Source organism: Gorilla gorilla, chromosome 20 (genome assembly GCF_029281585.2).
Source record: "Gorilla gorilla gorilla isolate KB3781 chromosome 20, NHGRI_mGorGor1-v2.1_pri, whole genome shotgun sequence".
In the NCBI taxonomy this organism is placed as follows: domain Eukaryota; kingdom Metazoa; phylum Chordata; class Mammalia; order Primates; family Hominidae; genus Gorilla; species Gorilla gorilla.
The window spans coordinates 63,092,617-63,120,232 of record NC_073244.2 but is presented as its reverse complement, the minus strand read 5'-3'; the positions used below and the strand labels follow the sequence as shown (position 1 = coordinate 63,120,232).

General features: G+C 49.7%; 2 protein-coding genes across 3 annotated transcripts in view; one reads left to right on the top strand and one right to left on the bottom strand.

Moving 5' to 3' along the window:
* Nucleotides 1-27,616, top strand: part of CTU1 (cytosolic thiouridylase subunit 1) — a 158,247-nt gene that overhangs the window by 118,482 nt on the left and 12,149 nt on the right. For both annotated transcript variants that reach the window (XM_055370234.2, XM_031004476.3), the window contains one exon: nucleotides 23,649-23,710. The gene's annotated coding sequence lies outside the window, so the exon portion shown is untranslated. The remainder of the gene's footprint in view (nucleotides 1-23,648; nucleotides 23,711-27,616) is intronic.
* LOC115931639 (sialic acid-binding Ig-like lectin 9) lies at nucleotides 6,749-15,603 on the bottom strand. Its single transcript, XM_031004474.3, has 9 exons — nucleotides 15,271-15,603; nucleotides 14,719-14,916; nucleotides 12,864-14,459; nucleotides 12,384-12,662; nucleotides 12,132-12,179; nucleotides 10,966-11,232; nucleotides 10,221-10,311; nucleotides 9,750-9,846; nucleotides 6,749-8,380 (listed from the first exon to the last, which is right to left on the bottom strand). The coding sequence occupies exons 3-9, from the start codon at nucleotides 13,282-13,284 to the stop codon at nucleotides 8,192-8,194; spliced, it is 1,392 nt and encodes a 463-aa protein (XP_030860334.1). The 5' UTR covers nucleotides 13,285-14,459; nucleotides 14,719-14,916; nucleotides 15,271-15,603; the 3' UTR covers nucleotides 6,749-8,191.

Below are 27,616 nucleotides of genomic sequence, written 5' to 3'. Positions count from 1 at the left end.
CTCTCACAGCCCAACACCTGACCAGGCTGCCTGCCCCAGCACCCATCCGGCAGCTCCCTCTGCACAGAGAGGCTCAGGGAAATGTGCTGGGAGCCCAGCGGGTGCTGAGCCTCACAGGTGAGGTCGCCTTCACCTCCAGTCCCTTTCTGGGGCAGCTCCAGGATCCTAGTTGCTGAGAGCTGGGAGAGATTCAGTGTTCTTCCCTCCTGAGACCAGCTCAGTGAGGCGGGGGAGTTGCTGTCAGTCACACAGACCAGGCCCAGGGACTGCCTCCAGGGCAGGAAGCGAGGTGCCATTGCTCAGGGTCTTCAGGGCTGAGTGAGGAAGACAGTGAGAGCGGGGAGGGTGGAGCTGAGAGGCTGTCTCTCCCACAACCCCACAAAAACAGAAAGAGGAGACACCTGACTGTGTGACACATACTCATGAATGCAAATCCAGGAGTTCAAAAAGCTGAAAGACCCCGCAGGGAAAGAGGCTGAGCTGAGACTAGTGGGGGAGTTGGTCATATTAACAGGTGGCTAAGGGCACCTCAGGTGGAGGGGAAAAAGCACAGGCCATGAGACAGCCTGGCAGATGAAGGACCCTGCAAATATGTGTGGGGTCTTCCAGGGGGAAATTGGAGGTGCTGGGACATGATCAGCTGAACAGCTTGGACTGAGGGTTCCAGGGAACCAGAGAGGGCCCTGAGCAGGGAAGAGGTAGTGTCAGCTCTGGATGCAGGAAAATTTTTCAGGGCTTGTGCTGCGAGGGCCACAGCATGGAGGCGAGAGGCTGCAGACCGGGATGTTGGGCAGGAAATGGAGCAATGGTCAAGACCGAAAAGGGCCTGGCCATGCAGATAGAGGGGAGGAGACAGGGAATGGAGGGAGGAGGAAGGGCATGATGGCAGACATTTTTGGGGAAGTGAAGTTTACAGGAACCCCTGACTTATGCGTGGGGTGGTTGAAAACAGGAGGCAACTGGAATAAGTCCTGGGTCCTGACTGGGATAACTGAAGAGTTGGGGGTGGGGAATGGAGGCACCATGTCCAAGAAGAGGCTCAAGGGGCAGAAGGTGGGGGAGACATCAGGGTAGGGCTCACAGCTGAGCCACAGGGTGGACGTGCTCACTCAGAAAGCATGTGTGAAGGGAAGGGGCAGCCCAGGGAATACGTATCAGGCACTTTCCTGGGACTGTCTCATCATAAGTTCCCTCAGTGTGGGAAAAACTGGCTTGGAAAAACAAGAGTAACCCCAACAGGAAGCCAGTGGGTAGGGGCAAAGTGGTAGTTACTCACATAAGTGCAATGTCAGACTTATGGGTGCCAGAGGTGGGAGGTTTTTAGAGACAAGTGTTCTTCCCTTCCCTTCCATTTAGGTCTCAGTGAGGAACAGAGAAAGCAAAAAACTCCCCAGAGTCACCCCGGCCGATCTGTCTTTCATACTTGAAAGAGTTTATGAAACACTGGAATTATTTCTGCCTTGCATATTCAGAAGAACTTACCACTTAATTTTTTTGCCTGGAAAATAACATTTGCTACTCAATCAGCTTTGTTATGAAACCATGGGCTTCTCCATAGGTAGCTCACAACATGGCCTCCAGCTTCATCAAAGTGAGAAAGCAAGAGACAGCGAGAGAGAGAATGAGGCACAAGTTAGTCTTTTATAACGTGATCTTAGGCATAACATTAGCAAGCAGATTTGCAAGACCCACGGCCACCCTGCAGCTGATGCACACCACATGCAGGAACTCCCATCACCCATGGCCACCCTGCCAAAATGCTTTGTCAGCAACCCCTATTGGAGTGTTGTTGCCAGTGGACCCGGAACACCTTGGCCATTCCAGCATAGGAGGTGCTTAACCTTGAGGGGCCAGAAAAAAAAAAAAAAAGCCATGGGCCAGGTCCCAGGTCCCTGTAGTTAGAACATGCAGCTCAGGAGTGCTGAGTTGAGCCTGGGCCCCTTGAAATCATCCAGAAACAAATGCAGTTGTCTAAGCCCAATTTATACCACTGTGAAACCCTCAAGGGCATCAGAGAATATAAAAGCAAAGAGCCCTATCCAAAGAACAGCAGCTTCAAAGATTAAAGGAACATCAGCCCACACAGATGAGGAAGAACCAGTGAAAGAAATCTGACACATCCAAAAGCCAGAGTATTTTACCCTCAAGTGACCACACTATCTCCCCAGCAATGTTCTTAATGAGTCTGAAATGACTGAAATGACAGACATAGAATTCAGAATCTGGATGGCAACAAAGATCACCGAGATTCAGGAGAAACTCGAAACCCAGTCCAAGGAATGTAGGAAATCCAATAAAATGATTCAAGATCTGAAAGATAAAATAATCATTTTAAGAGAGAATCAAACTGATCTGTTAGAGCTGAAAAACTGCAAAAATTTCATAATACAAGCGGAAGTATTAACATCAGAATAGATTAAGCTGAGAAAAGAATCTCAGAGCTCAAAGACCAGTTCTCTGAATCAACCCAATCAGACAAAAATTTAAAAAAAAAGAATTAAAAAAAATGACAAAAACCTCCAAGAAATATGGGATTATATAAAGAGACCAAACCTATGGCCCACTGGAATCCTGGAAAAAGAGAGACGCAGCAACTTATAAAACATATTTGAGGATATCATCCACAAAAATTTCCCTAACCTTGCTAGAGAGGTTGACATATAAATTCAGGAAATTCAGAGAACCCCAGGAAGACACTGTACAAGATTACCATCCCCAAGACACATAGTCATTAGATTTTCTAAGGTTCACATGAAAGAAAAAATATTCAATGCAGCTAAAAGGAAGAGGCAGGTCATGTACAAAGGGAACCCCATCAGGCTAACAGAAGAGCTTTTAGCAGAAATCATATAAGCCAAAGACATTCGGGGCCTATATTCAGCATTCTTAAAGAAAACAAATTTCAGCCAAGATTTTCATACCCTGCCAAACTAAGCTTCATAAACGAAGGATAAATAAAATCCCTTTCAGACAAACAAAAACTAAAAAAAATTCATTACCACCGGACCTGACTTATAAGAGATCCTTAAGGGAGTGCCAAACACAGAAGTGAAAGAATGTTACATGACACCACAGAAAGTGGTGTTAAGTGGTTAAGTACATAACCCACTGACATTATGAAGCAACTATACAATCACGTCTACATAACAACCAGCTAACAACATAATGACAGGATCAAATTCTCACATCTCAATATTGACGTATCAATAATGCTTTCGCTGGCTGTCCCTTTTGCATAGAGTCCAGCATGAGACGCAGAGGAGACTGGGATGCTTAATGTAGCCAGATGGGGCTGATGTAGCTCCTGAGTTAAAAATACATCTTTCTTTGGGACAGAAGGAACCACATAATTTACTCTAGTCCAGTTTGGTCCTAGCATCCAGGAAAGCAAAGATGCAATGTACCAGAATACCCATATCAAAAAGTTAGAAAGATCCCAAATTAGCAACTTAACATTACACCTAGAGGAATTAGAAAAACAAGAGCAAGTCAACCCCAAAGCTAGCAGAATAAAACAAATAACCAAAATCAGAGCTGAAATGAATAAAATTGAGATACGAAAATTCATACAAAAGGTCAGTATACCCCAAAGTTGGTTCTTTGAAAGAATAAATAAGATTGATAGATCACTAGCTAGTCTAATAAAAAAGAGGGAACCAAAACCTTTCATCATTTAAGAGTTTTTAATTTCTCTTTCATGAAAGGTAAATTTACATACAGTAAAATACATAGATTTTATTTGCGTGATTCAATGTGTTTTGATAAATACATAACCACGTAATCACTATCCCAGTTAAGACATAGACTATTCCTAGGACTGGCTGGGCGCGGTGGCTCACGCCTGTAATCCCAGCACTTTGGGAGGCAGAGGTGGGTGGATCACAGGGTCAAGAGATCAAGACCATCCTGGCCAACATGGTGGTCTTGGCCAACATGGTGGTCATCTCTATTAAAAATACAAAAATTAGCTGGGCATGGTGGCCCGTGCCTGTAATCCCAGCTACTCAGGAGGCTGAGACAGGAGAATCGCTTGAACCCTGGAGGCGGAGGTTGCAGTGAGCCACTGCACTCCAGCCTGGCAACAGAGCTAGACTCCTTCTCAAAAAAAAAAAAAGAAAAAAAAAAAGGAAAGAAATAAAATTCCCAGGACCCCAGAAAGTTCCTCTGTGTGCCATTCACGTTAATCCCCAAATCCCACTCCCAACCTGAGGCAGTCACTGTTATGAATTTCTGTCTTTGTAGATTAGTTTGGCCTGTTCTTGAACTTCATATAAGTGAAACTACAGAGCATGTATTCTTTTGCATCTGGCTTCTTTGACTCAAGATGTTTTCAACATTTATTCAAGCTATTGCATGTATTATATATTGTTATTATATATTGATGAGTATTATGCCGTTACATGGAAACATGTAATCAATTTTAAATATTAATTACTTAGATTTTTATATTATTTTCTCACTAAATGTAGGACATTTCAAGTGCTCAGTAGCCACATGTGGCTAGTGGTTACCATATCAAACGGCACAGTTGTACAAACATTATAGTCTCCGCTTTTACTTTTAGGTTTATGATTCGCTTCAGGCTAATTTTTTGCGTGTGATGTGAGAAACAGCTCAACACTCGTTTTTACCAACCCTAATTTCACTTGTTCCGCTAACATTTATTTTTTATTTATTTATTTATTTTCAAGATGGGGTCTCACTCTGTCGCCAGGCTGGAGTACAGTGGCACAATCTTGGCTCACTGCAACCTCTGCCTCCTGGGTTCAAGCAATTCTGCTTCAGCCTCCCTAGTACCTGGGATTACAGGTGCCTGCCACCACACCCAGCTAATTTTTTTTTTTTTTTGTATTTTTGGTAGAGATGGTGTTTCACCATGTTATCCAGGCTGGTCTTGAACTCCTGACCTCAAGTGATCCACCCACCTCAGCCTCCCAAAGTGCTGGGATTACAGGCGTGAGCCACCTCGCCCGACCACCTACCAACATTTATTAAAAGTCTTTCCTGTCCCAATTGAATAGACTTGATGCTATTCAGTTGACTGTATATGTGTGGGTCCATTTGTAGACTGTACTCTAGTCCACACCACACTCTCTGTATTACTCTAGTGTTAAAGTCTGCCTTCTCTAAATGTGTTTCTTATCACAATGATTTGGTTATTCTAGGTTTTTATGTGTTTATATAAATTTTAGAACCAACTTATCAATTTATAACTATATATGTATATATATAAACTTATATTTACAATATACATACATATACACTCATCTATACTTATGTACATACATATACACATATACATATATTTTATATATATATACGAATTTTGACAGGGATTACCTAAATCAATATGCAGACAACTGACATTTTAACCATTTTTGGCTTCTAATCCATGAACGTGATATATTTCTTCCTTCATTTGGGCCTTCCGTAAGTCTCTCAAAAATGTTCTATATTTATCAGTACAGAAGCATTCCGTGTTATCTTAGTTCATTTGTGTTGCTATAGAGTAATATCTGAGGCTGGGTAATTTATAAAGAAAAGAGGTTTATACAGCTTGTAGCTGCAGTGAACGCCAAGAATGAAGCGCTCAGACAATTCCAGCTGAGCGGGATGCGGCAGCAGCATCTCTGAAAGAGTGCCGCCCCCGAATCCGTCCGCCAAGTGTTTCTCGAAAGGGCTTGTTAAACCAAAATGTCCACCAGATGGCCTTTTGCGGTCGGGTCATGAGACACATATGGCCTTGTAAAAACACTCAGACTACAGTCTCAGGAGGCTGTTTTCAGCGCTCCTTATCACACATTCCGTTCCTTGCCCTGTTTTCAGGGTCAAGGAGTTTCAATCTCATGCACAAACAACACGCACACAGTGCCTCAGTATTTTTCCATGCCTCGACCTCAGATGCCTTGTACATAAGCTTGAATATGTTGCCGTGCACCCCCCACAGTTTATTTGGCTCACAGTTCTGCACCATATATAAAATGCTTGGCACCAGCCTTTGCTTCTGGTGAGGGTATCAGGAAGCTTCCACTCATGGTGGAAGGCAAAAGGAAGTCTGCATGTGCAGACAATATGGCAAGAGAGGAAGCACGGGCTGGGGAGGGGAGGTGCCAATGTCTTTTTAACACTCAGCTCTTGGAGAAACTCTCACAGGAAGTAACAGAGTGAGAATTCTCTCATTACCTTGAAGACAGCACCAAGCCATTCATGAGGGATCCAATCCCGGGACCTGAACACCTCCCATTTGGCCCCACCGCCAACACTGGGCATCAAATATCAACAGGAGGCTTGGCAGGGCCAAACAAACCATATCCAAACCATAGCATAGGATTTTTTTTTTTTTTTGAGACAGACTCTTGCTCTGTCGCCCAGGCTAGAGTGCAATGGCACAATCTCAGCTCACTGCAACCTCCGCCTCCCGGGTTCAAGCAATTCTCCTGCCTCAGCCTCCCGAGTAGCAGGGACTACAGGCATACGCCACCTCGCCTGGCTAATTTTTGTATTTTTGGTAGAGATGGGGTTTCACCATGTTGGCCAGGCTGGTCTTGAACCCCTGACCTGAAGTGATTCGCCCTCCTCAGCCTCCCAAAGTGTTGGGATGACAGGCGTGAGCCACCACGCCCAGCTCGGATATGATTTTTTACTTATTTATTTATTTATTTATTTTTTTGAGACGGAGTCTCGCTCTGTCTCCCAGGCTGGAGTGCAGTGGCACGATCTCAGCTCACTGCAAGCTCCACCACCCGGGTTCACGCCATTCTCCTGCCTCAGCCTCCTGAGTAGCTGGGACTACAGGCACCCGCCACCACGCCCGGCTAATTTTTGTATTTTTCGTAGAGACAGGGTTTCACCATGTTAGCCAGGATGGTCTCGATCTCCTGACCTCGTGATCTGCCCGCCTTGGCCTCCCAAAGTGCTGGAATTACAGGCGTGAGACACCGTGCCCGGCCATGATTTTTAAAAAATTGTTCCTTGGTACTTTACGGTTTTTTGATGCTGCCGTAAATGGGCAAGAGTCTAGATTTAGGGAAGTTTTAGTGCTTCCTCCAGTCCTTTGATTTCTTCCTATCAGGGCTACTGCATAAAGTGATTGTTGTGAGATGTCCCTTTCCTCGTTCGGGTGCTGCATGTAGGTAAATTTTTTTGGATCATGTTGTTTAATTTGCCAGATGATACTGTGCCCCTTTGGAAACGTTTCTCATTCCCTGGGTTTGGCTTTAGAGGAGGGAGATCATGAGCTGCTGCTTCACTCTCTCCCTCAGCTCAACCCAGAAGTCCAATCCTTGAACTCCATTTTCAAAGACAGAGACAGAAGAAGGCCTAGGAGGAGGGCGTTCTAGGAGGAGGGTCCCCAGTGTGCAAGGACTGAGGTATGAACCAACAGGGCATGTTGCAAATGATTTGGAAAAGACCAGAGGGACCAGTGGGTTAAGTGGTGAAGATGGAGGAGTGGACTGAAGTGGGAGAGTGATGTCACGAAGAGGATGTGATGGGAGGTTCAGGATCCAGGAGCCATGGATGGGCTGTGAGCAGTGCGGAGAGAGCTCAGTGTGTCCTAAAGACTCCCACTGGACTGTGCACAGTACGTAGACTGCAGAGAGTAAGGTGGCCTAGCAGTCACAGGGTGGGGAGATGAGGCTGAAGAGGTGGGCAGGATCCAGATGCTACCTAGTTTAGACCTGATTTGCAGGCTGAGGTCATTTCCTGGAAAGTTGCAGAATCGCTATTTTGCAGGCAAGTGACACAGACATATAAGTACCAGCTGCCACCAGAATCAGGAGAGGTTCCCAGCAGGACCTTTGTGTTCAAAGCACAGCGATCCATCAGTGCTCAGCATACACCTGTGCCAGGAGCTCTGATGGGATGTGACTCCTGGAATGGTGACCACAACCTTGCAAGTAGGGCTTCTCATTCCTGTTTTACAGAGCAGGAAACCAAGGTACAGAGAGGTAGGAATTTGTCTGTCTTTTAGTTAAAAAAATAAAAGGGAGGGCACAATGTGGATTCAGGTTTGAGATACTTTGACTCCAAAGCCTGTGTGCTTTTCACTCTGCACATAATTCATAGTGTTATCATAGCTCATCATAGCTCGTCACGTTGAGGGCTGTTAATTCTACAAGAATCAGCCTCTGACTTCTCCCTTGCCTGGAGGGGCTGTGATCCCTCCATCAGGCTGAGTCTCTGCAGTTTCTCATCTGTGGATCTTGATCTCCGAGTACTCGGTGTCAGTGGCCTCCTGTCCCCGCAAGTCCCGAGGCTTCACCATCTGGAAGCTGAGGGATGCATACTGGAGCTCTCCTTCCCCCACTGAGGAGCGGGCAGAAGCTGGGGGAGGCTGGTCTGGGGGACTGTCTTCTGCGCAAGGTTCAGTCAGGGGCCCCTGAGACATGGGAGAGAGAAGTGAGTCAGAGCAGACAGTGAGGATGGGGCGCGGTGGCTCACACCTGTAATCCCAGCTCTTCGGGAGGCTGAGGTGTGCGGATCACCTGAGGTCAGGAGTTTGAGACCAGCCTGGCCAACATGGTGAAACCCTGTCTCTACTAAAAATACAAAATTAGCCAGGTGTGGTGGTGTGCACCTTTAATCCCAGCTACTCAGGAGGCTGAGGCAGGAGAATCGCTTGAACCTAGGAGGCAGAGGTTGCAGTGAGCCAAGATTGTGCCACTGCACTACAGCCTGGGTGACAGAGCGAGACTCCATCTCAAAAAACAAAAACAAACAAATGAAAAAATGCACTTGAGGCAACAGCCTCACTCACTTCACCCTTGTTCTTGCCCTAGTGGAGAGGTAGGTGCTTAAAAGGTCAGAATGTGGCCGGTCACGGTGGCTCACGCCTGTAATCCCAGCACTTCGGGAGGCCAAGGTGGGCAGATCACGAGGTCAGGAGATTGAGACCATCCTGGCTAACACAGTGAAACCCCGTCTCTACTAAAAATACAAAAAAATTAGCTGGGCGTGGTGGCAGGCGCCTGTAGTCCCAGCTACTCCGGAGGCTGAGGCAGGAGAATGGCTTGAACCCGGGAGGCGGAGCTTGCAGTGAGCAGAGATCGCACCACTGCACTCCAGCCTGGGCGACAGAGCAAGACTCTGTCTCAAAAAAAAAAAAACAAAAAAAGTCAGAATGTGCACTGCTGCACGCTATAGAGTTTGGGATTTTTACTCTAGATCAGGGGTTGTCAAACTACAATATCTGAGTCATATCCAGCCCACTCTTTATGTTTGTGAATAAAGTTTTATTGGCACACAGCCATATTCATTTCTTTACACAGGGTATATGGCTTCTTTCTTGCTACAACAGCAGATTTGAGGAGCTGCAATGAGACTGTGTGGCCCATGAAGCCGAAAATAGTTTCTATCTGTCCCTTACAGATAGTATTTGCTGGCTTCTGCTCTAAACGGTATTGAGGGGTGGGGGAACAGCTGTTCAAATGCAGAGGAACTGGACGATGATGTCTTCTGGACAGTCCCCCCAGGCAGGAAAGGAGAGGAGACAGGCAGACAGGTGAGGGAGCAAAAGACAGAGATCCTCAGGCCTCAGCAATGAAGGGTCAGGATAGGGAGCAGAGACAGTAAAAGCTGTTCTTAGGGGAGGAAACCAACCAAACATTGTGATTTGGGGCTACAGAGAAGAAAGGAAGAACAGAGAGGAGGTAACTTTGGCTACACCCAGCTGATTGATTAGTCCTGGGGGTCATCCTGTGGGAGGTGTCCAGGCTACATGCTGGCTGTGGAGAGTCCACATCACTCACCTGAGAGGCTGAACCCCTGACAGCGTTTGCATCCTCTATGCCCGTATCTCCCACGCCCGCTGCTGGCCTTGCCGATTTCTTCCTGCAGGACCTCACTCTGAGTGAAGAGACCAGAGAGCCTTTCAGTGTGGTCAGATTGGGGTGCGGTGGGCAGACCAGGTACCCCCATGTGTTTCCTATTAAGGGACTGCAGGGGTGACTGAGGTGGGAGAGCAGTGGTCCAGTCTTAGAGACCCCAAGGTTGAGAACAGAGGCTCTCTTCTCCTGGACAGTGGGTACCAAGGTTTGCCACAGACTCAAAGCTCCTCAAACACAGGCCCACATGGAATTCTCACCATGCACCTGTGACCTCCTTCTTGCCCCAAGCTCTTGACCCATCCAGGTCCCTCCAGCTCTGGCTTCAGGGATCCAGCTTCCAGCCTGTCCTCCCCCAGGGCTCTCCCTCCCTCCCTCCCTAGGGTCCATGCTTACGCAACGAAGATGACGCAGAAGGACAGGAAGACCAGGGCTGTGGCTCCAGCTCCCCCGACCGCCCCCTGAGTCACTCCTGATGTGGCTTTGCCTGTTGACAGATTGGAGTTATTTTTGTGATGTATCATAGAGAATTGGGTCTCTTCTCCTCCCACTTCCTGTAGGGTCCTAGACTTCTATTTCCACTTCCCCTTTCCAGACACAAAGAACAGGAATGAGAGAGAGCAGGACATGGAGAGACTCTTCCTGAGGCCAGTGAGGTGTGCAAGTGCCAGCCATTCCTTTTGGGGGTTTTTTTTCGCAATTTTAATATTTTATCCATTAATGAATTTGTTTTGCATTCAATTTTTACTTTTTTTAAAAGATTATTGCATTGCAATATGATGTCATTTGATTGCTGACTTGCTGGGCTTTTTCTTTTTTTTAATTTGATGCTCAAAGCAAGTATCTCAGTTGTGTGACTCCAGTTCAGCCCTGCAAAGAAAGGCGCTTGTCTCCCTAAACACACCTGTCCAGGCCCCGTCCTCTCCCCTCTGAGATCCACTCCTGCCCTCTCCCCACCCCACAACCCTTCCCTGGCAGGAAGAGGACAGTGGTGCTGTGGGTCCCAGGGAAGTTCCAGACCTCACAGCTGAGCACAGACCGGAGCGGAGCTCCTCTCTGAAGGTCCACGCTCAGCGGTTACTAAGGGTGGAGGAGGTGTGTTCTCCTCTCCAGCCCCTCCCCAGCATGCTGGTGCACTCACTCTGCAGGGAGACATTCAGGGAGACCTGCTGAGAGCCCAGAGGGTTCTGAGCTCTGCAGGTGAATTCATCTTCATCCCTCAGGTGCACCCAAGGCAGCTCCAGCACCCCCGGGTTTGAGGGCTGTGAGGGGCACAGGGTCAGGCCTCTCCAGCTCAGGCTCAGCCTGGCAGGGGAATTGCTGTCAACTGCATCAACTGCACAGACCAGGCGCAGAGACTGGCCCTCTGGGAGTGACAGAGATGAGCCATTTCCCAGGACTGTGGATACTGTAGAAAAAGAGACAGAGGGTCAGAGAGATACATAGATCTGGAGAAAAAGGAAGGATACAGAAAGAGACTGATGACAGCGACTGACACACAGACATAGACTGAAGTTCTGGAAACACACACTTTCACCACTCACTGCTGGGAATGTAAACTTCTCCCCGCTTCATCGAGAACAGTTTGGGCTTATCTTTCAAAATAAGAAAGAACATATAATGTAGCTACATTTTGCTTTTAGGAACTTAACCCACAGGCTTAGATATTCCTGTGGAAGTAGATACAAGATTGTTCTATCCTGCCGTAGGATAAAATTAGTGCCGTGATCTTCCATTAGGAGATGCCACAAAATCAGAGTCCATCCATGCAGTGGACTCACACACAGCCCTAGAGGAGGGTGCGGACAGTCTCACTATGGACGTCAAACCACCTCTGAGATCCTCCAGGTGTACAAACCGAGACTCAGGGCAGCCTGGATGGACAGTGGTTGGTTCTGGGGAGGGGGGCAGGCATCGGAGGAGAGCCTTTGCTCTGCAATTTGAATTTTTGCCCATGGACATTTATCACCTGTCCAGAAGTACTTAGAACAGAACTATCAGAAATAAACAGATAAGGGTGGAGATGTATTCAGGAGATACATGAGAAGGAGCCTCAAAGCCTGGTCCTGCTGTGTGAATGCCACCCTCTTCTTGTTTGAGGCTGAGGGGGGGGTGTGGGGGAGTCCAAGGGAGGTGATGGGAGGATGGGAACAAGTGGCCTTGGGGCCTAAGGATACAGAGGGGCCCTGAGTTCACCCACAAGGACATCCCTGTTTGCCAAAGTGAGTCCAGGTTGAGGAATAAGCCAGCCCCATCCTGACCTGAAGGCCCTGCTCCTCCAGCCCCAGGGAGGGAGCTCCATCCTACCTGTGCCGTCTTCTTGGAAGACAATCATGGTCAAGTTCTGAGGGGGGTCTGGGACAGAAAGACACGGAGACCCGCATCACTATGAGGGCTGGGAACACTAGCCCTGTCTGTCCCCAGGAGCCGCATAAACAGGGAAGGCAGAGCCAGTGTCCTTCTGACCCCACGACCAGCCCAGATTCCGGGACCCAGCACCCAGTGTCCAGGCTTGACGCTCACCCCATCAGGGACCCAGGGTCCCGGCCCAGCACTCACAGGACACGTTGAGATGGACGGTCTTGTTTGTGGTCACGCTGGCCCCAGGGAAGGTCACCTGACAGGTGAGGCTGGTGCCATGGTCCTGGGGCTGTGGGATGAGGGTGAGCACCGAGGAGCGGGTGGTGGAAGGGTCCAGGGGGGACACGGAGGTCCCTATCCAGGAGATCGTAGGGGGCGTCCCCTGCTCACAGGCCCAGGGCACAGAGCAGGTCAGATTCTGGGGGCAGCCGGACTCCAGGGTGCCTGGGATGAGGATGTTGGGCCTGTGGGTCAAGGCTGGTGAAGAGAGGGGGACTCAGGATCAGGTCAGAGGATCCATGGTGCAGCCCTGGGGGGAGCTCAGGCTCTGGTCCAGCTCCTGCCCTGAGCCAACTCGCTTCACCCTAAGCCCTCTCCTGGGGCAGGGGCTCCATCCCAGCCTTTCCCTGCCGCCCCCATGACCTTTCCCTGTGGCCTTTCCTGGAGCCTGTGCCTTACCTGTCACATTCACAGAGAGCCGGTGATGTTTATAATTCCATTTTATAGTTCCCGTCTCCACACGAAAGAAGTATCTCCCCGCATCACTTCTTCTGGCATCTCTGATGCTCAGGGTGCAATTCTTGGTATGTGGGTCCCCAAGGAGGTGGAATCGGTCCTGAGTCTCCTCCCGCACTGCCCGAGCTTGGTTGTTTGTGGCCACTGGAGCATCCTGGTCTGTATTGGCCCCTTCCCGGAACCAGTAGCCATGAACTACTGGGCCAGGGTGAGTCCAGCCATGCGAGGGGTAGGAGAAGGAGCAGGGCACATGGACACACAGGCCCTCCTGCACCGTCACGGAACTCTGCATCGTCAGCAGGTTACTCGTCTGTCCTTCCGCCCTCTCCCTCCCCCAGAGCAGGGGCAGCAGCAGCAGCAGCATGTCTGGGGTTGGAGGTTCCAGGGCCGCGAGGGAACGTCTGTTCCTCAGGGTTCTTCTCTCAGGAACTGAGGGCTCAAGACTGAGAGAAGGCCCCACAGGAAGACAGGGGCGAGGTCGGAACAGTGACCTCCTCAGAGGAGGAACTTTACACCCAGACACTGTCAGGCCCGGGTCAGCCCTGGGAGATCCACCGTCCACCACCCCATGTTCACTCCTGGGTCCCTGAGGCCAGAGTGGGAAACAGACTCACCCAGATTCCCACCCCATGCAGGGCCCACCCCACCTCCTGCCTCCCTCTCAATGCCCTTCCCCTTAGGTGACATTTTCTGCAGGGTGAAAATGAGTCCCATCTGGCCAGACCCCTGAGTCACAGGCTGTGGATATCTGCGTAGCTCAGAGGTGGGACTCGGGGCCATGAGAGATGGGGGTGCAGGTGGGGTGAGCAGGCAGCCTCTCATCCCCCCCCCAGCAAGCACGAGGTGGGCACCCCCTTTCTGCACAACGAGTTCAACACAGCAGAGCTGGACACTGTCCCCAAGGGGTCACTGTGCGGAGGGGAGACACGGAGGCTCCTGACGTCTGAGCTGTCCACGGCAGGAGCTTCAGTTGGGGGGCACAGGCAGGATGGGGTCACTCTCCCGTAGGTCAGGGGTTCAATCTCAGGAGGACTGAGTAGAGGGACATGGGGCTGTGGAGGTGAGGATTCTGTGTGTTGATACACGCCAAGGACACAGAGGGGAGCCTGGCTCGCGGGAGGTCTGGGAAACTGATGCTGTGACTGTTGTACTGTGGGGCTTGGAAGGGAGGAAATTCGGAAGAAAAGGGGCAGATTTCAAAAGGGAAGATATTTCTCCTTTCCTCACTGCACCACGAAGGGTTTCTTCACCACCGATGTCTTGCTCAGCCACACTTCCCTGGTTACTCCAGAACATGAGGGATCAGCTGGCCCTGGGGCTTTGCTTCTGCAAGCTCTGCTCCCAGGGGTCCAGGTGAACAGGAGATGTGGAGTGAGGACACCAGCCCCGGGGCATGCACCCTCCGCGATGGGCAGGATTCCATGGGAGAAGAAACATGCACCTGAATTCAGCAGAAGATTTTTTGTAACTGTGTGGCTGGGCTGGGAGGAACTGGGAGTATCCTGTGTGGTGGAGCCTCCTTAGACCGATGTCAGTTTTCTAGAAATATTTTTGGGAGAAATATAAGCCATATAGATAAAAATGTCTTCCCCCCAAGAAAAAATCTCAGCGGTTTACACATATGAACATGCTTAGAGAAACAGAACACTGGGGACGCCGCAACACCTCCTCTTTGTTACCCCACTTCCTGTCAGCCACACCCCACTTCCTCCTGAAGCAGCCCCAGCCTCACTTTAACGCTAATGGTCTCCATGCTTTTCTAGGTAGTTTTATCATCTGTGCACGTTGCCGTGAATACCTCAGGCCCCCATGTTTGCCCAGTCGCTCCCTGGGAAGTTGCAGCATCTCAACTGCAATGGTCAGAAGGGCTGAGCCATGGCTGACAGTGTTGTCCTGCATCTGTCCTGTAGGGCTGGGTGTCCACATCTGAGTTCTGTCTTCAGCAGGAGGGGCTCAGTCAGGCCTCTCAGCACTGCTCCCCTGGGGCCCTCCACACCTGCAGAGCCAACACGGGCCTCAGATTAGCATCGGCCACTTCAATTCTAACTCAGGCGGGACAGGACAGCTCAGCCCCACCTGGAACTCGGGGAACAATCCCTCGGCTTCCCTAGAAAAGAGCAGGCCTGCTCACCTGGAGTAGTAGCTCCAGGTGAGGCCATGGGGGTTGGGGGGAAGCCAGTGCCCAGGATGGCCCCCTGATCAGGTGAGAACCAGGGGCTGGGAGCCCTCCTGCTTTTCACTCACACATTTGCAGCCAGAGGGGCTTGCTGGGAAAGGGTAGAAGCGTGTGAAATTCTGTTCCCAGGCCTCCATCCCTCTGACAGCCCAAACACCCGACTAGGCTGCCTACCTCAGCAGCCGTCCTGCAACTCACTCTGCACAGAGGCTCAGGGAAATGTGCTGAAATCGCAGTGGGTGGTGAGCCCAACAGGTCAATGCTCCTCCGTCCCAGCCCCTATCTGAGGCAGCTCCAGGCCCCCGGGTGCTGAGAGCTGGGAGGAATTCAGTGTTCTTCCCTCTCAGGACCAGCTCAGCCGGGCGGGGTTGGGAGGTGGGGTGCTGTCAGCCACACAGACCACAGGGACTCTCCCTCCAGGACAGGCAGTGGTGTGCCATTGTTCAGGGTCTTTGGGGCTGGATGAAAAAAACAGAGAAAGCAGGAAGAGTGGTGCTGAGAGGTCAGTTTCTCCCTTACCTCCCATTCGGAATGAGACAGAAGACACATGACTGTTTGACTCATGCTCTTTTTTTTTTTTTGAGATGGAGTCTCGCTCTGTCACCCAGGCTGGAGTACAGTGCCGTGATCTCAGCTCACTGCAAGCTCCGCCTCCCAGGTTCAAGCGATTCTCCTGCCTCAGCCTCCTGAGTAGCTGGGATTACAGGCATGTGCCGCCACGCCAGGTTAATTTTTGTATTTTTAGTAGAGACGGGATTTCACCATGTTGGTCAGGCTGGTCTCGAACTCCTGACCTCGTGATCTGCCCACCTCAGCCTCCCAAAGTGCTGGCATTACAAGCGTGAGCCACCAAGCCTGGCCCGGCTCATGCTCTTATGTACACAAATCCCGGAGTCCACGCTAGCTGACAGACCCTGGAGGGAAGGAGGCTGAACTGAGATTGGAAGGGGGAGTGTGTCATATTGACGCATGACAGACAGGCATCACAAGTGAAGGACGAGGGATGTGCAAAGGCTCTGAAACAGCCTGGCAGATGAAGGGACCTGCACATATATCTGGGGTCTTCCAAGGGGACATGGAGGTGTTGGGGCATGACCAGCTGAGGAGCTTAGACCGAGGGTGCCGAGGAGTCACAGGGGACTCTGGGCCAGCAAGGGGTGGGGCTGGTACTGGGTACAGGAAGGTCTTTCTGGGCTTGTGCTATCAGGGGCACAGCATGGAAGGAAGATGGGAGGCTGGGGAGGAGCATGAAACAATGATCAAGACAGCAAAGAGGCTGGGGGCGGCGGCTCAGATCTGTAACCCCAGCACTTTGGGAGGCCAAGGCGGGTGGATCACCTGAGTTCAAGGAGTTCGAGACCACCCTGACCAACATGGTGAAAAGTTGTTTCTACTAAAAGTACAAAAATTAGCCAGGCGTGGTGGCATGCTCCTGTAATCCCAGCTACTCGGAAGGCTGAGGCAGGAGAATCACTTGAACCAAGGAGGCGGAGGTTGCAGTGAGCCGAGATCCTGCCACCGCACTCCAGCCTGGACGACAAGAGCGAAACTGCATCTTCAAAAAAAAAAAAAAAAAGACAGCAAAGGGCCTGGTCATGCTGATGGAGGACAGGGGACTAAGCAAGGAGGGCATGACGGGAGACATTGCTCAGAAAGGGAAGTTACAGCACCCACTGGCTCATGAGTACAGTGGATGAAAAGGGTGACATTTGGAGGAAGTGCTGCATCCTGAATGGGGTAAATGGGGGAAGAGAGACGCCATGCATAAGAGGAGGATCAAGGGGCAGAAAGTAGGAGAGGCATCAAGACAGAGCTCAAAGCTGAGCCAGGCAAGGGTGAGCCGGGCATGGTGGCAGGCGCCTGTAATCCCAGCTACTCCGGAGGCCAAGGCATAAGAATCACCTGAACTCAGGAGGCATAGATTACAGTGAGCCGAGATCATGTCACTGCATTCCAGCCTGGGTGACAGAGCGAGACTCCATCTCAAAACAAAAAACAAAAAAACTCATACTCTGGCCAGGCACAGTGGTGCACGCCTGTAATCCCAACACTTTGGGAGGCCGAGGCAGGAGGATCACTTGAGCCTAAGAGTTCAACACCAAACTGGGTGACACAGTGAGAACCCATCTCTGCCCAAAATTTAAAAATTAGCTGGACATGGTGGTGCCACCTGTAGTCCCTGCTACTCGGGAGGCTGAGGCAGGAGGATCGCTTGAGCCTGGAAGGCGGAGGCTGCAGTGAGCAGAGATTGCGCCACTGCACTCAAGCCTGGGTGACATAGCAAGACTCTGTCTTAAAAAAAAAAAAAAAAAAGAATTCCTGATTCTGACCTCCCTTCCCTCCTGACACCCATTGTTCTCAGGGGCCTGGGCATGGGGGTCCTGATCCACCACTCATAAGAGACATTGAGCTGGATGGTTCTCCCCATGGTCACACCAGCTCGGAGGAACTTCACCTGACAGGTGAGGTTGCTGCCATGGTCACATGGCTGTGGGATAAGGCTGAGAACTGAGGACTGGTCGGGAAGAGGGGTCTTGGAGACTGTAAAATTGGTGGCTTCTCTTATCCAGAAGAAATTTGGTGGGGTTCCCTTCTCACCGGCCCATGATACGGTGCAAGTCAGATTTCCAGGGTCACCTGATTGCAGCTCTTCTGGACATGGATCTCAGGTGGCTGGGTCAGCACTAGAAGAGAGAAAGGGGCTGATTCCTGTTTCTGGGAGTGGGGGCACTCCCTGTGCCAGAGCCCCACCCCAGGGCCCCTGAATGCTTCCCATGACCCCGAATGAGGAGAAAGAGCTCCTTTTCTGGGACTTTCCTCTACTTGTCACATGCAAGAACAACTTCTCATTTCCGTAACTGTATTTCATGTAATAACCTCTCTCCACCTGAAAGAAGTACGTCCCTGTATCCGCCTCTTTGGCATCTCTGAGGTTCAGGGAGCAGCTGTAGGTCTGGGGATGACCAACGAGGTGAACTGGCCCTGGTTCTTCTCCTGCAATTGTTTGGGGTTGTTTGTAGCCACTGGAGCGTTCCTTCCAGGAGTGGCTTCATCCTGTTGGCAGTAACCATGAGCTAGGCCGGATCCTGCCCAGTAATACTTGGGGTAGAAAACAGCGCAGAGCACATGCCTGCACGTTCCCTCCTGCACTGTCACCAGCTCCTGCACTCTAAGGCCATCTCCTGGATCCTAAGCCAAAGCCCCTAGGGAGAGAAGGAGAGGCTCAGACACTGACCGCGCTCCCCGCTCAGGACCCCTCTGGGTCTGCTTACTTTCTCACCACCTGGATGGCAGCAGCACCAGCCCCAGCAGAACTGTGCCTTGAGCCATGAGCACCAGGCACTGCCCCAGGACAGTCTGGTCACAGAGTCCCTCCGTATGGGAAGAATAGTCTGGGAGAAACAAGGGTAAACCCCAACAGGAAGCCACGGGGTTTGGACAAAATGGTAATCGTGCACATAAGTGCAGTGTCAGACCCACCACTGCCAGAGATGGGAGGTTTTCTGAGATCAGCCTTCCCCTCTTCCCTGCTGTGCAGAATTCAGTGAGGTCTCGGGAAAGCAAAAGACTCCTCAGAGTTTGCTGGCGAATGTGTCTTTTCGCCAGCAGAAAGACTTCCACATGTGGAAGTGCTCATGAAAACCTGGAAATATTTCTGCCTTGCATATTCAGAAGAACTTACCCGTGAATTTCTTCCCTGGAAATCAGTGTTTGCTACTGAATGAATTCCTATATGAATATCAGTGCTGTAGTCTGGAGGTTTGTCCCCTCAAACCTGTTGAGAGTTGATCCCAGTGTTGGAGGTGGGGCCTCATGGGAGGTGCTTGGGTCATGGTGCTGGATTCCTCAGGAATAGATGAGTGCCCCTGCCTGCCAGTGAGTCGGTGCTCAAGCTCTGAGTCAGGCACCTCCCTCCCTCTCTCTTGCTTCCTCTCCTATCATGTTATCTCTGCACACATCAGCCTCCTCTTCCATCATCCCCCACTAGGATTGGAAGCAGCCTGAGGACTTTACCAGATGCCCAATCTCAAACCTTTCCAGACATCGGAATCATGGGCCAAATAAACCTTTTTTCTTTATAAATGACCCAGCCTCAGGTATTCCTTTAACCTGCAACACAAAACGGACTAAGACAGTAGAACTATTTGGGTTTTTTTTTTTCTTGAGACAGTCCCAGTTATTCATATTTTTGCAATAATCTTTTTATATTATGTAAATTTTAAAATTACTTAGCAAATATATATGTGAAGTATTCTCTTATAGTCTTTTATTTGAGATAGGGTCTTGCTCTGTCACCCAGGCTGAAGTGCAGTGGCACGATCACAGCTCACTGCAGCCTTGACCTACTCAAGTGATCCTCCTACATTAGCCTCCCCAGTAGCTGGGACTATAGGTGCACACCCTCACACCTGGCTGATTTTTTTTTTTTTCTGAAACAGAGATCTCACTATGTTGCCCAGTCTGGACTCAAACTCCTGGCCTCAAGTGATCCTCCCACTTCAGCCTCCCACATTGCTGGGATTATAGGCATGAGCCACTGTGTCCAGCTTCCTCTTATAGTCTTTTAAAATAAAAGATTTTGAAGCAAAACATACATGGAGAAAGCTGTTCCAATTATAAAGGTATGCCTGATCAATGTCTATGAAATGAATACATTTTTGTAACAACAACCTACACCCAGGAGCCTCACCAGTTCCCATTCCTAGGTATTACCCCGCCTGCAAAGTCACCAGTATAACTCCTATTATCATGGATTAGTTTTGTCTGTATTGTGTTTTTATGTAACTTTCAGTGTGTACTCCTTTCTTTTGAGAAGGAGTCTCGCTCTGTCGCCCAGCCTGGAGTGCAGTGGCGTGATCTCGGCTCACTGCAAGCTCCACCTCCTGGGTTCACGCCATTCTCCTGCCTCAGCCTCCCGAGTAGCTGGGACTACAGGCCTCTGCCACCACACCCGGCTAATTTTTTGTGTTTTTAGTAGAGACGGGTTTCACCGTGTTAGCCAGGTTAGTCTCGATCTCCTGACCTTGTGATCTGCCCACCTCGGCCTCCCAAAAGGCTGGGATTACAGGCATGAGCCACCACACCCGGCCAGTGTGTACTCTTGTATCCGGCTTCTTCTTCTTTTTATTTTTTATTTATTTATTTTTTTGAGACGTAGTCTTGCATTGTCCCCCCGCCTGGAGTGCAGTGGCACGATCTCAGCTCACTGCAACCTCTGCCTCCCGTGTTCAAGCGATTCTCCTGCCTCAGCCTCCCAAGTAGCTGGGATTACAGGCACCCGCCACCATGCCCAGCTAATTTTTTGTATTTTTAGTAGAGATGGGGTTTCACTATGTTAGTCAGTCTGGTCTCAAACTCCTGACCTCGTGATCCGCCTGCCTTGGCCTCCCAAAGTGCTGGGATTACAGGAGTCGGCCACTGCGCCCGGCCATTGTATCTGGCTTCTTGTGCTCAATCTCTGTTAAATTTGTCCATGATGTTTCACCTGTCAATAATTCATTCATTCTCACTGCTGAAAGATCTCCATTCTGTGCATATACTGAACACTACATAACTCTTCATTTTTAGATGGACTTTGAGATTATTTTTAGTTTGGGGCTATTATGAGGAGTCTGCTATGAACATGTCTTCTGGTATGTATATGCACTTCTGTTGAGTATTTTTTAGAGTGGAATTTCTCAATAACCTCAACTCAAAACAGGGTGTTAAAAGATGTTAACTTCTGGTTATCCTCTGATATGGCCCCAGTAGTATGTAAGGCTTCTTCTCTGGAATTCTTTTTGTTTATTTTAGCCAGCTTTGTCTACTCGTATGAGTGGGCACACGTGCATATGGGGGCGGGGGCGTCTCGGAAAATTCTCAGGGTTAATTCAGCCCAAATTTTCTTCCATAGCTGCTTCTGGGGACTCCTCCCCACCATTCAGGGGGAGAAAGTTGTTAGTGCCACCCCACACCTTTCAGTGTCCTTCCTACTTGATCACCTTTTGAAGTGTGTGGTGTGATGTTTTATTCATTTGCTGGTTTTGACATTGCTGATGAAGTTTCATCTCCTTTTATTTAAATGTCGGGCATTCATTTAATGCACTGGGGAACTTGCAGTCCTAGCATCAGGACAAGTTGATCCCAGGACCTTACTATTCAAGGGGTAAGAAACCAGCACACACAGAACCCGCACCTTGTGCCAGGACCTGGGTATGGTGATTGGCATGTGCCATGCCATCCCTGTGGGCTGGGGCTTGTTATTTCTCATGTTACAAGCAGGAAACTGCGGCACAGAGAGGTAAAGTGACTTGCCCATTTTCACCCTCTTAGTAAGTGGAGGAATCAGTATAGAATCCATGTTTCTCTTATTCTAAAGCCTGCATTTCTTTCCCTATACTAACGAATTTGCATAAAGTCACTTGTAATCTATTAACTAGAGACACAGTTGATCCACAAGAACAAGTGTTTGAGGTGCCCCTTCCCCCGAGGGGTCTCAGGCTCCAGGTCCAGAACAGAAGCCTGGGGGATTGGGATTCCTCACCGGCATCTGTCCTCTTGAGTATTTGGTGCTGATGCTACCATTTCTCAGTTTCCAAGGCTTCAACTTGTGAGGTCTGAGAGAATGGTGGTGGTGATCTTGGATTGACTATGGTTTTTAAATGAAGGTTTGTGGGCAAAAGCCTGACTGTGGTGGAATGAGAGCTTCTCCTGTCAAATCTCATCTTTCCCATCATATGAGCCTCAAATCCACCTCCGCTGTGGGTGGGCAGCGACCCCATTTCCAACCAGCCCCGAAGAAGGAAGATTCTTACCTGTGCTGTTTCCTTGAAAGGCAATGATGTCTAGAAGACTGGAGTGTCTCAGCTGGGCGCGATGGCTCACGCCTGTAATCCCAGCAATTTGGGAGGCTGAGGCGGGTGGATCATGAGGTCAGGAGATCGAGACCATCCTGGCTAACACGGTGAAACCCTGTCTGTACTAAAAATACAAAAACAAAATTAGCCGGATGTGGTGGCAGGTGCCTGTAGTCCCAGCTACTCAGGAGGCTGAGGCAGGAGAATGGCATGAACCCGAGAGACAGGGCTTGCAGCGAGCAGAGATGGCGCCACTGTACTCCAGCCTGGGTGACAGAGCAAGACTCCGTCACAAACAAACAAACAAACAAACAACAACAAAAAACTGGAGTGTCTGGTACAGAAATAGAACAGTTCCCACATTGGTGTAGGAGGTGAAGTGGGGTGGTGACCCTGCATCCTTCTACAGTCACCAAAACAGCAAAGAAGGCGGGTTGAGGAATTCCTCTTGTCCCCTCCTCAGTCTGGTCCCCAGGAACCAGGCGCTAAGTATCCCAAGTCCTGAACCCTCCTTGGACCCCGTGTTGGGCACAGGGACTGGGAATCCTGGCTCCCCCACCCACCCTGCTGCACCACCACAGGAGAGAGACATTGGGCTGGTGATCACAGGAGCTCCAGAAGACATCACACATCAGGGTAGCTGAGGTGGCATACCTAGGATTGTAGGGTGAGGACCTAGAAATGTGTATCTGCCCCAATCCTTTATGTGCTGTGATATAGTGAACTCTCTCCTCCCTCCAACCTTATCTTGAACGAATTTGTCTGGGATGCAGATAAAGGAGGGGCCACACACAAAGTCATAGCTGTCCCCCCAAGACAGGGTGGACCTGGTAAGCCCCGGGCAGCAGGGATGGTGCTGTCCATCCATGGAACTGCAGCACCGTCAGCTCCTGAGTTCAGGTATTACCCGGCTCTGCAGAGGGGTCTGACCCCACGAGCATGAAACCTAAGCCTCGAGCCAAAAGGGCAGCCCTATAACATGGGCTGGTGGGAAGGTCTGGCTTGCCCAAGAGAAAAGGATTTGGGGAGCAACAGATTCTGTCATCAGTAGGCTGAGCTTCTCTTATGTTCCTCCTCTCTGCTTCCCAGTTCATCTTCAGGGACTCTGCTGGATGTCCTGTTGTTCCTGTTCACTTAAGGATGATGAGACTATAGGAGAAACTATAGGGGGAAAAAATGGGCCTAAGACTGAAGATCCTAATGGGGACCTGAAGGGACAATGATTCCAGGAGAGCATTGAGCCATATGGAGAGAGATTGAGAACTGGAGTGACAGGGACTCAGAGGAGGGGCCGCCAGTTTTTAGAACTAATACTTACAATAGTAAGGTCAGGTGTCGTGGCTCATGCCTGTAATCCTAGCACTGAGAGGGCAAGCCAGGCGGATCACCTGAGGTCAGGAGTTCGAGACCAGCCTGGCCAACATGGTAAAACCCCGTCTGTATTAAAAATACAAAAATCAGCTGGGTGTGGTGGCGGGCGCCTGTAATCCCAGCTACTCAGGAGGCTGAGGCAGGAGAATCGCTTGAACCCAGGAGGCAGAGGTTGCAGTGAGCTGAGATGGTACCACTGCACTCCAGCCTGGGCAACAAGAGTGAAACTCCATCTCAAAAAAAATAAAAGTTTGACTTCTGTTAGACAGGAGAAAGTGCAATAGATTTATAGTGTCTGACCAAGAAAAGGAAGCTTTATTTAACTATCATGTCCCTTTCTTCCAGTCATCTCATTTTGCAACTTCTTCAAACAAAGCATGAAGAGAGAAAGCAAAGAATTGTGAAATGTGAGTACTGGGGTTTCTCTGTTCACCACATCCTCCTGGTTTTCTGACTGGAAACCAGTCAAAATGGTCCAGACTTACTGACTAAGATGTCGATCACAAGTGATGGAATCTTTGTGTATGCTGGTAAAAGAGAATTCGATGAGAGGATTTTGCAGTTTCCCACATCATCTAAGAAGAGTAGGGCAGCCTGTTGGGAAGGACAGATCTCCATGAGCCTCCCGTTCTCCTACACATCTCATTGGGTATTGCCCAAAACATGATGCTCTGAGATCTCGTTACCTGGCCTAGTTCTCAGGTTGTGTTTGCAGGGAGCCACCCTGAGGGATGGGGTAATGTCTCCCTCCAGGACAAAGAGTAGGCTCACTTACTGCTGGCTGTAAAGGAGCTAGATTCTCCAACTTGCCAGTTTTGTTTCTTGGGGTCCTGTCAAACTGAGACAGAGGTTTCTCTGAGCCTTATCCTATATCAACAATATTAACCAAGTCACTCTAGGAGTCAGAACAAACCCAATTTCTGTCCCTATGGGCTTAACATCTAGCACAGTGGAGAGCATTGAAAATGCCTTCACAGACAACGGGGCCATTAGGAGGGTGCTGGGGTCAGAACAAAGACCTGGGCTGCAGGCAGAGATTTCGCAAGTAACAGCTTTATTTTTTAATTTTTGAATACATATATTGAGAGTTTATTATATGTCAGGTATGATTCTTGTTGAACAAAATAGACAAAAATGTCTTCACCTATTACTACATGTTAGATGGAGACTTGCCCTGGGAATGAGGAGTGAGGAGCATTTTCCAGGGCCCCAGAGCTGAGCACAAACAGATAAAGGAGAAGGGCAAGACTGGCAGGCCTGTTTCTCCCCTCTCGAGGATTGGGCTACCAGGTGACAAATGTTCAGAGACGTCCAAATGTGGGGCAGGTAGTCAGCTAAATGACCCCAGAGGTAGGTATCAAGGCATGATGACTCTGGAAGAACAGTTGCAAGCCGTATCTTGCAGGCTTACATATCAAAAAAAGTCTTGACTTTATATTGAGGGCACTGGGGAGCCATGGAAGGATTAAGAGCAAGGGGGAGGGGCAGAGTCAGCTCTTGGTGGGAGAAGGTATCCCTCTGGGGTGATGTGAGGGAGACTTTAGGGAGAGGAGGAGAGTGGAGGCCAAGAGGTTGGAGAGGAAAACAGAGTGGAGGTCTGAGCAGAAGAGGAAGAGGATGAAATGACTAGGAGCAGAGGCCATGGGGATGTTGAAGGGGGAGTGAAGTGAGCCTATTCCACGAAGGGAAGTTTGCAAGACATCTTGCAAACAGGATGTGGTAGGTGATAGAGAAATATCTATCTGACTCCTAGAATCCTAATTTGGATAATCATGGTGGTTCCATCGCTGAGAAGGGGGGAAATGTGGTTGTCTGGGGCTCAGAGAAGATTGGGATGAACAGCCTGGTGTGCAAGACATCAGGGGAGAGCCACGAGAAGTGCAGAGAGAAGAGAGGGTGCGAGGAGGAGCTGTGGAAACTCACATAAAAGGCTCCTGGGATGAGGAGAACGAGAGACAAGGCCAAAGAGAAACAGAGGGCCCTTCAGAGAGTGTTGCCAACCGAGAGTCTTTCCTGGTGCCTCCTCTGGCCAACAAAGTTTATTAGCACTGCTGTGGGAACCCAGGCAGACCTACCATTTAGTAAGGAGATGCAAAAACTAACAAGAAGGCAGTGGGACAGAGCTGGACTTAGGGCAAAATAACGACTGTTTGATACACTACAATGAAAACAGACAAACCAACCAACCACAGACAAAAATCCCATTCCTCAGTAGGCTCCATGGGTGAACGAATTCTCTTCATGCAGAAATTCTACCCAGGGAAGCTTCTAGCCCTTCGAGGGGTGGGGAAGCAAGTGCTGCCAGTAACAAGCACCAGATATAGGAAATGGCCCTCAGAGATGCACATTGATGCTGCAGGAACCAAAGCTCCCAGAGCTGGAGAGAGACAGCTGAGCCCAGCCACCATCTCTTCCACCAGACGCGGATTGCTTAGGATGGCAGCTAGATGACCTGGAGACGGCAAGGCATTCTGAGGCTGGAAGGGTGTGCAGGGACCAGATCATGCAGCACCTCCGTTGCAGTCTGCAGAGGTTTGACAATGGAAAGCCTGATGGCAATGGGGAGCCATGGAAGAGTTTCGAGAAGGGGAGAGACAAGGTTAAATCTGAGGCTAGTGTGGGAGGATTCAGGAATGAAGGGATTAGAGGTTGCGGTGAGAGAGTCCAGGCAAGAAACGGCCGGTGCAGTGGCTCACATCTGTAATCCCGGGACTTTGGGAGGCCGAGGTAGGCAGATCACTTGAGGTCAGGAGTTCAAGACCAGCCTGGCTAACACAGTGAAACTGTGTCTCTACTAACAATAAAAAAATTAGTTGGGCATGGTGGTAGACACCTGTAATCCCAGCTACTCTGGAGGCTGAAGCACGAGAATTGCTTGAAGCTGGAAGGCGAAGATTGCAATGAGCTGAGATCATGCCACTGCACTCCAGCCGTGGTGACAGAGTGAGACTCCATCTCAAAAAATAAATAAATAAATGAATAATTAAAAAAAAAAGGATGAGCTGAGCCGAGGCAGGGGCCACAAGGATGAAGGGAATGGTCTGAGAAACTTTCAAGAAGCAAAATTGGCAAGTTTCACTGAACCATGGGGGGCAGTGGGTGAGAAAAAGAGTCGGCGAAGTGACTCAGGACCTCACCTAGAGGCTGAAGCATGCCAGTGCCACCACCAGGGGCTAACTGTGCAGGTCCGAGTCTCAGGATGCAGTGGAGATATGCAGGAAAGTGGGGAGGCATCAGGGCAGAGACGGAAGTTGCGGGAGTGGCAGGAGTGGATGAGCTCACCTGGGGACTTTGCAGAGAAATGACAGAGCTGTGGAGTACAAGGCTCCTGGCAAGTTGATTGACATGGTTTGGCCAGAAAGAGGACCAGGGAGGGTAGATTTTGTGGTCAGGGCAAAGAGACTCAGAAGTAGGTAGAGCCCAGGTTAGACCTTTATTTGTCAATAAAGAGGCCACTGGTGTTGATCGGGAGACTGTGTTAGGGGAGACAGGAAAGAAACCAGACAGCAGAGGGCTGGGAGTGAGAGGGCTTCTCATAGCTGACCTCACCTCTTTTCCCATCTATCTCTGGAGCCCCAAATATCCCACTCTTATCCTGGTCCCACAGAGGAGAATGGGGAAACTCTATACACCCTGATTCAGCATGCACTCCCACATTGTTGCAGGACAGAGGCTGCCTCTGAGGAGGAGAACTGGACAGTGGGTGGGTGGGGGGAGACGACAGGGAGACTTCACTGTAGAGTCTATGCACTGTTTCCATTTTATAGCATTTAAGTGCATAACCTGATTAGATAACATAAATTGCATTCCAACAAAAGGCACCCTGTGCTTTCTTGCCACAAGATCTTTCTTTGCTCAGGCGATTTCTTCTGTATTAAAAGGCCATTTCGACCCTCAAATTCTCAACCTCCTTTGCCACACTTCACACCTCTTCCAGGAGCAAGCACAGCTTGGAGACTAAGGAGACAGGCTTTGAGCAAGGAGCTACAAACCAGAGACCACCAGCCAAATCGGGCCTGCTGCCTGTTTTTACATGGCCCACAAGCTACAAATGATTTTACATCTTTAAATGGTGTAAAATCTTCAAAATTCTTCAAAAGAAGAATATTTCCTGACACATGAAAATTACATGAAATTCAAATGTCAGTGTCCATCAATAAAGTTTTATTGGCATACAGACACCCTCACTTGCTTATTTTATATCAATGGCTGCTTTCAACATACAACAGCAGAGTTGCCACAAAGACCCTGTGGCCCACAAAGCCTAAAATATTGGCTACCTGGCTCTTTACAGGAAAGGTTTGCAACCCCTG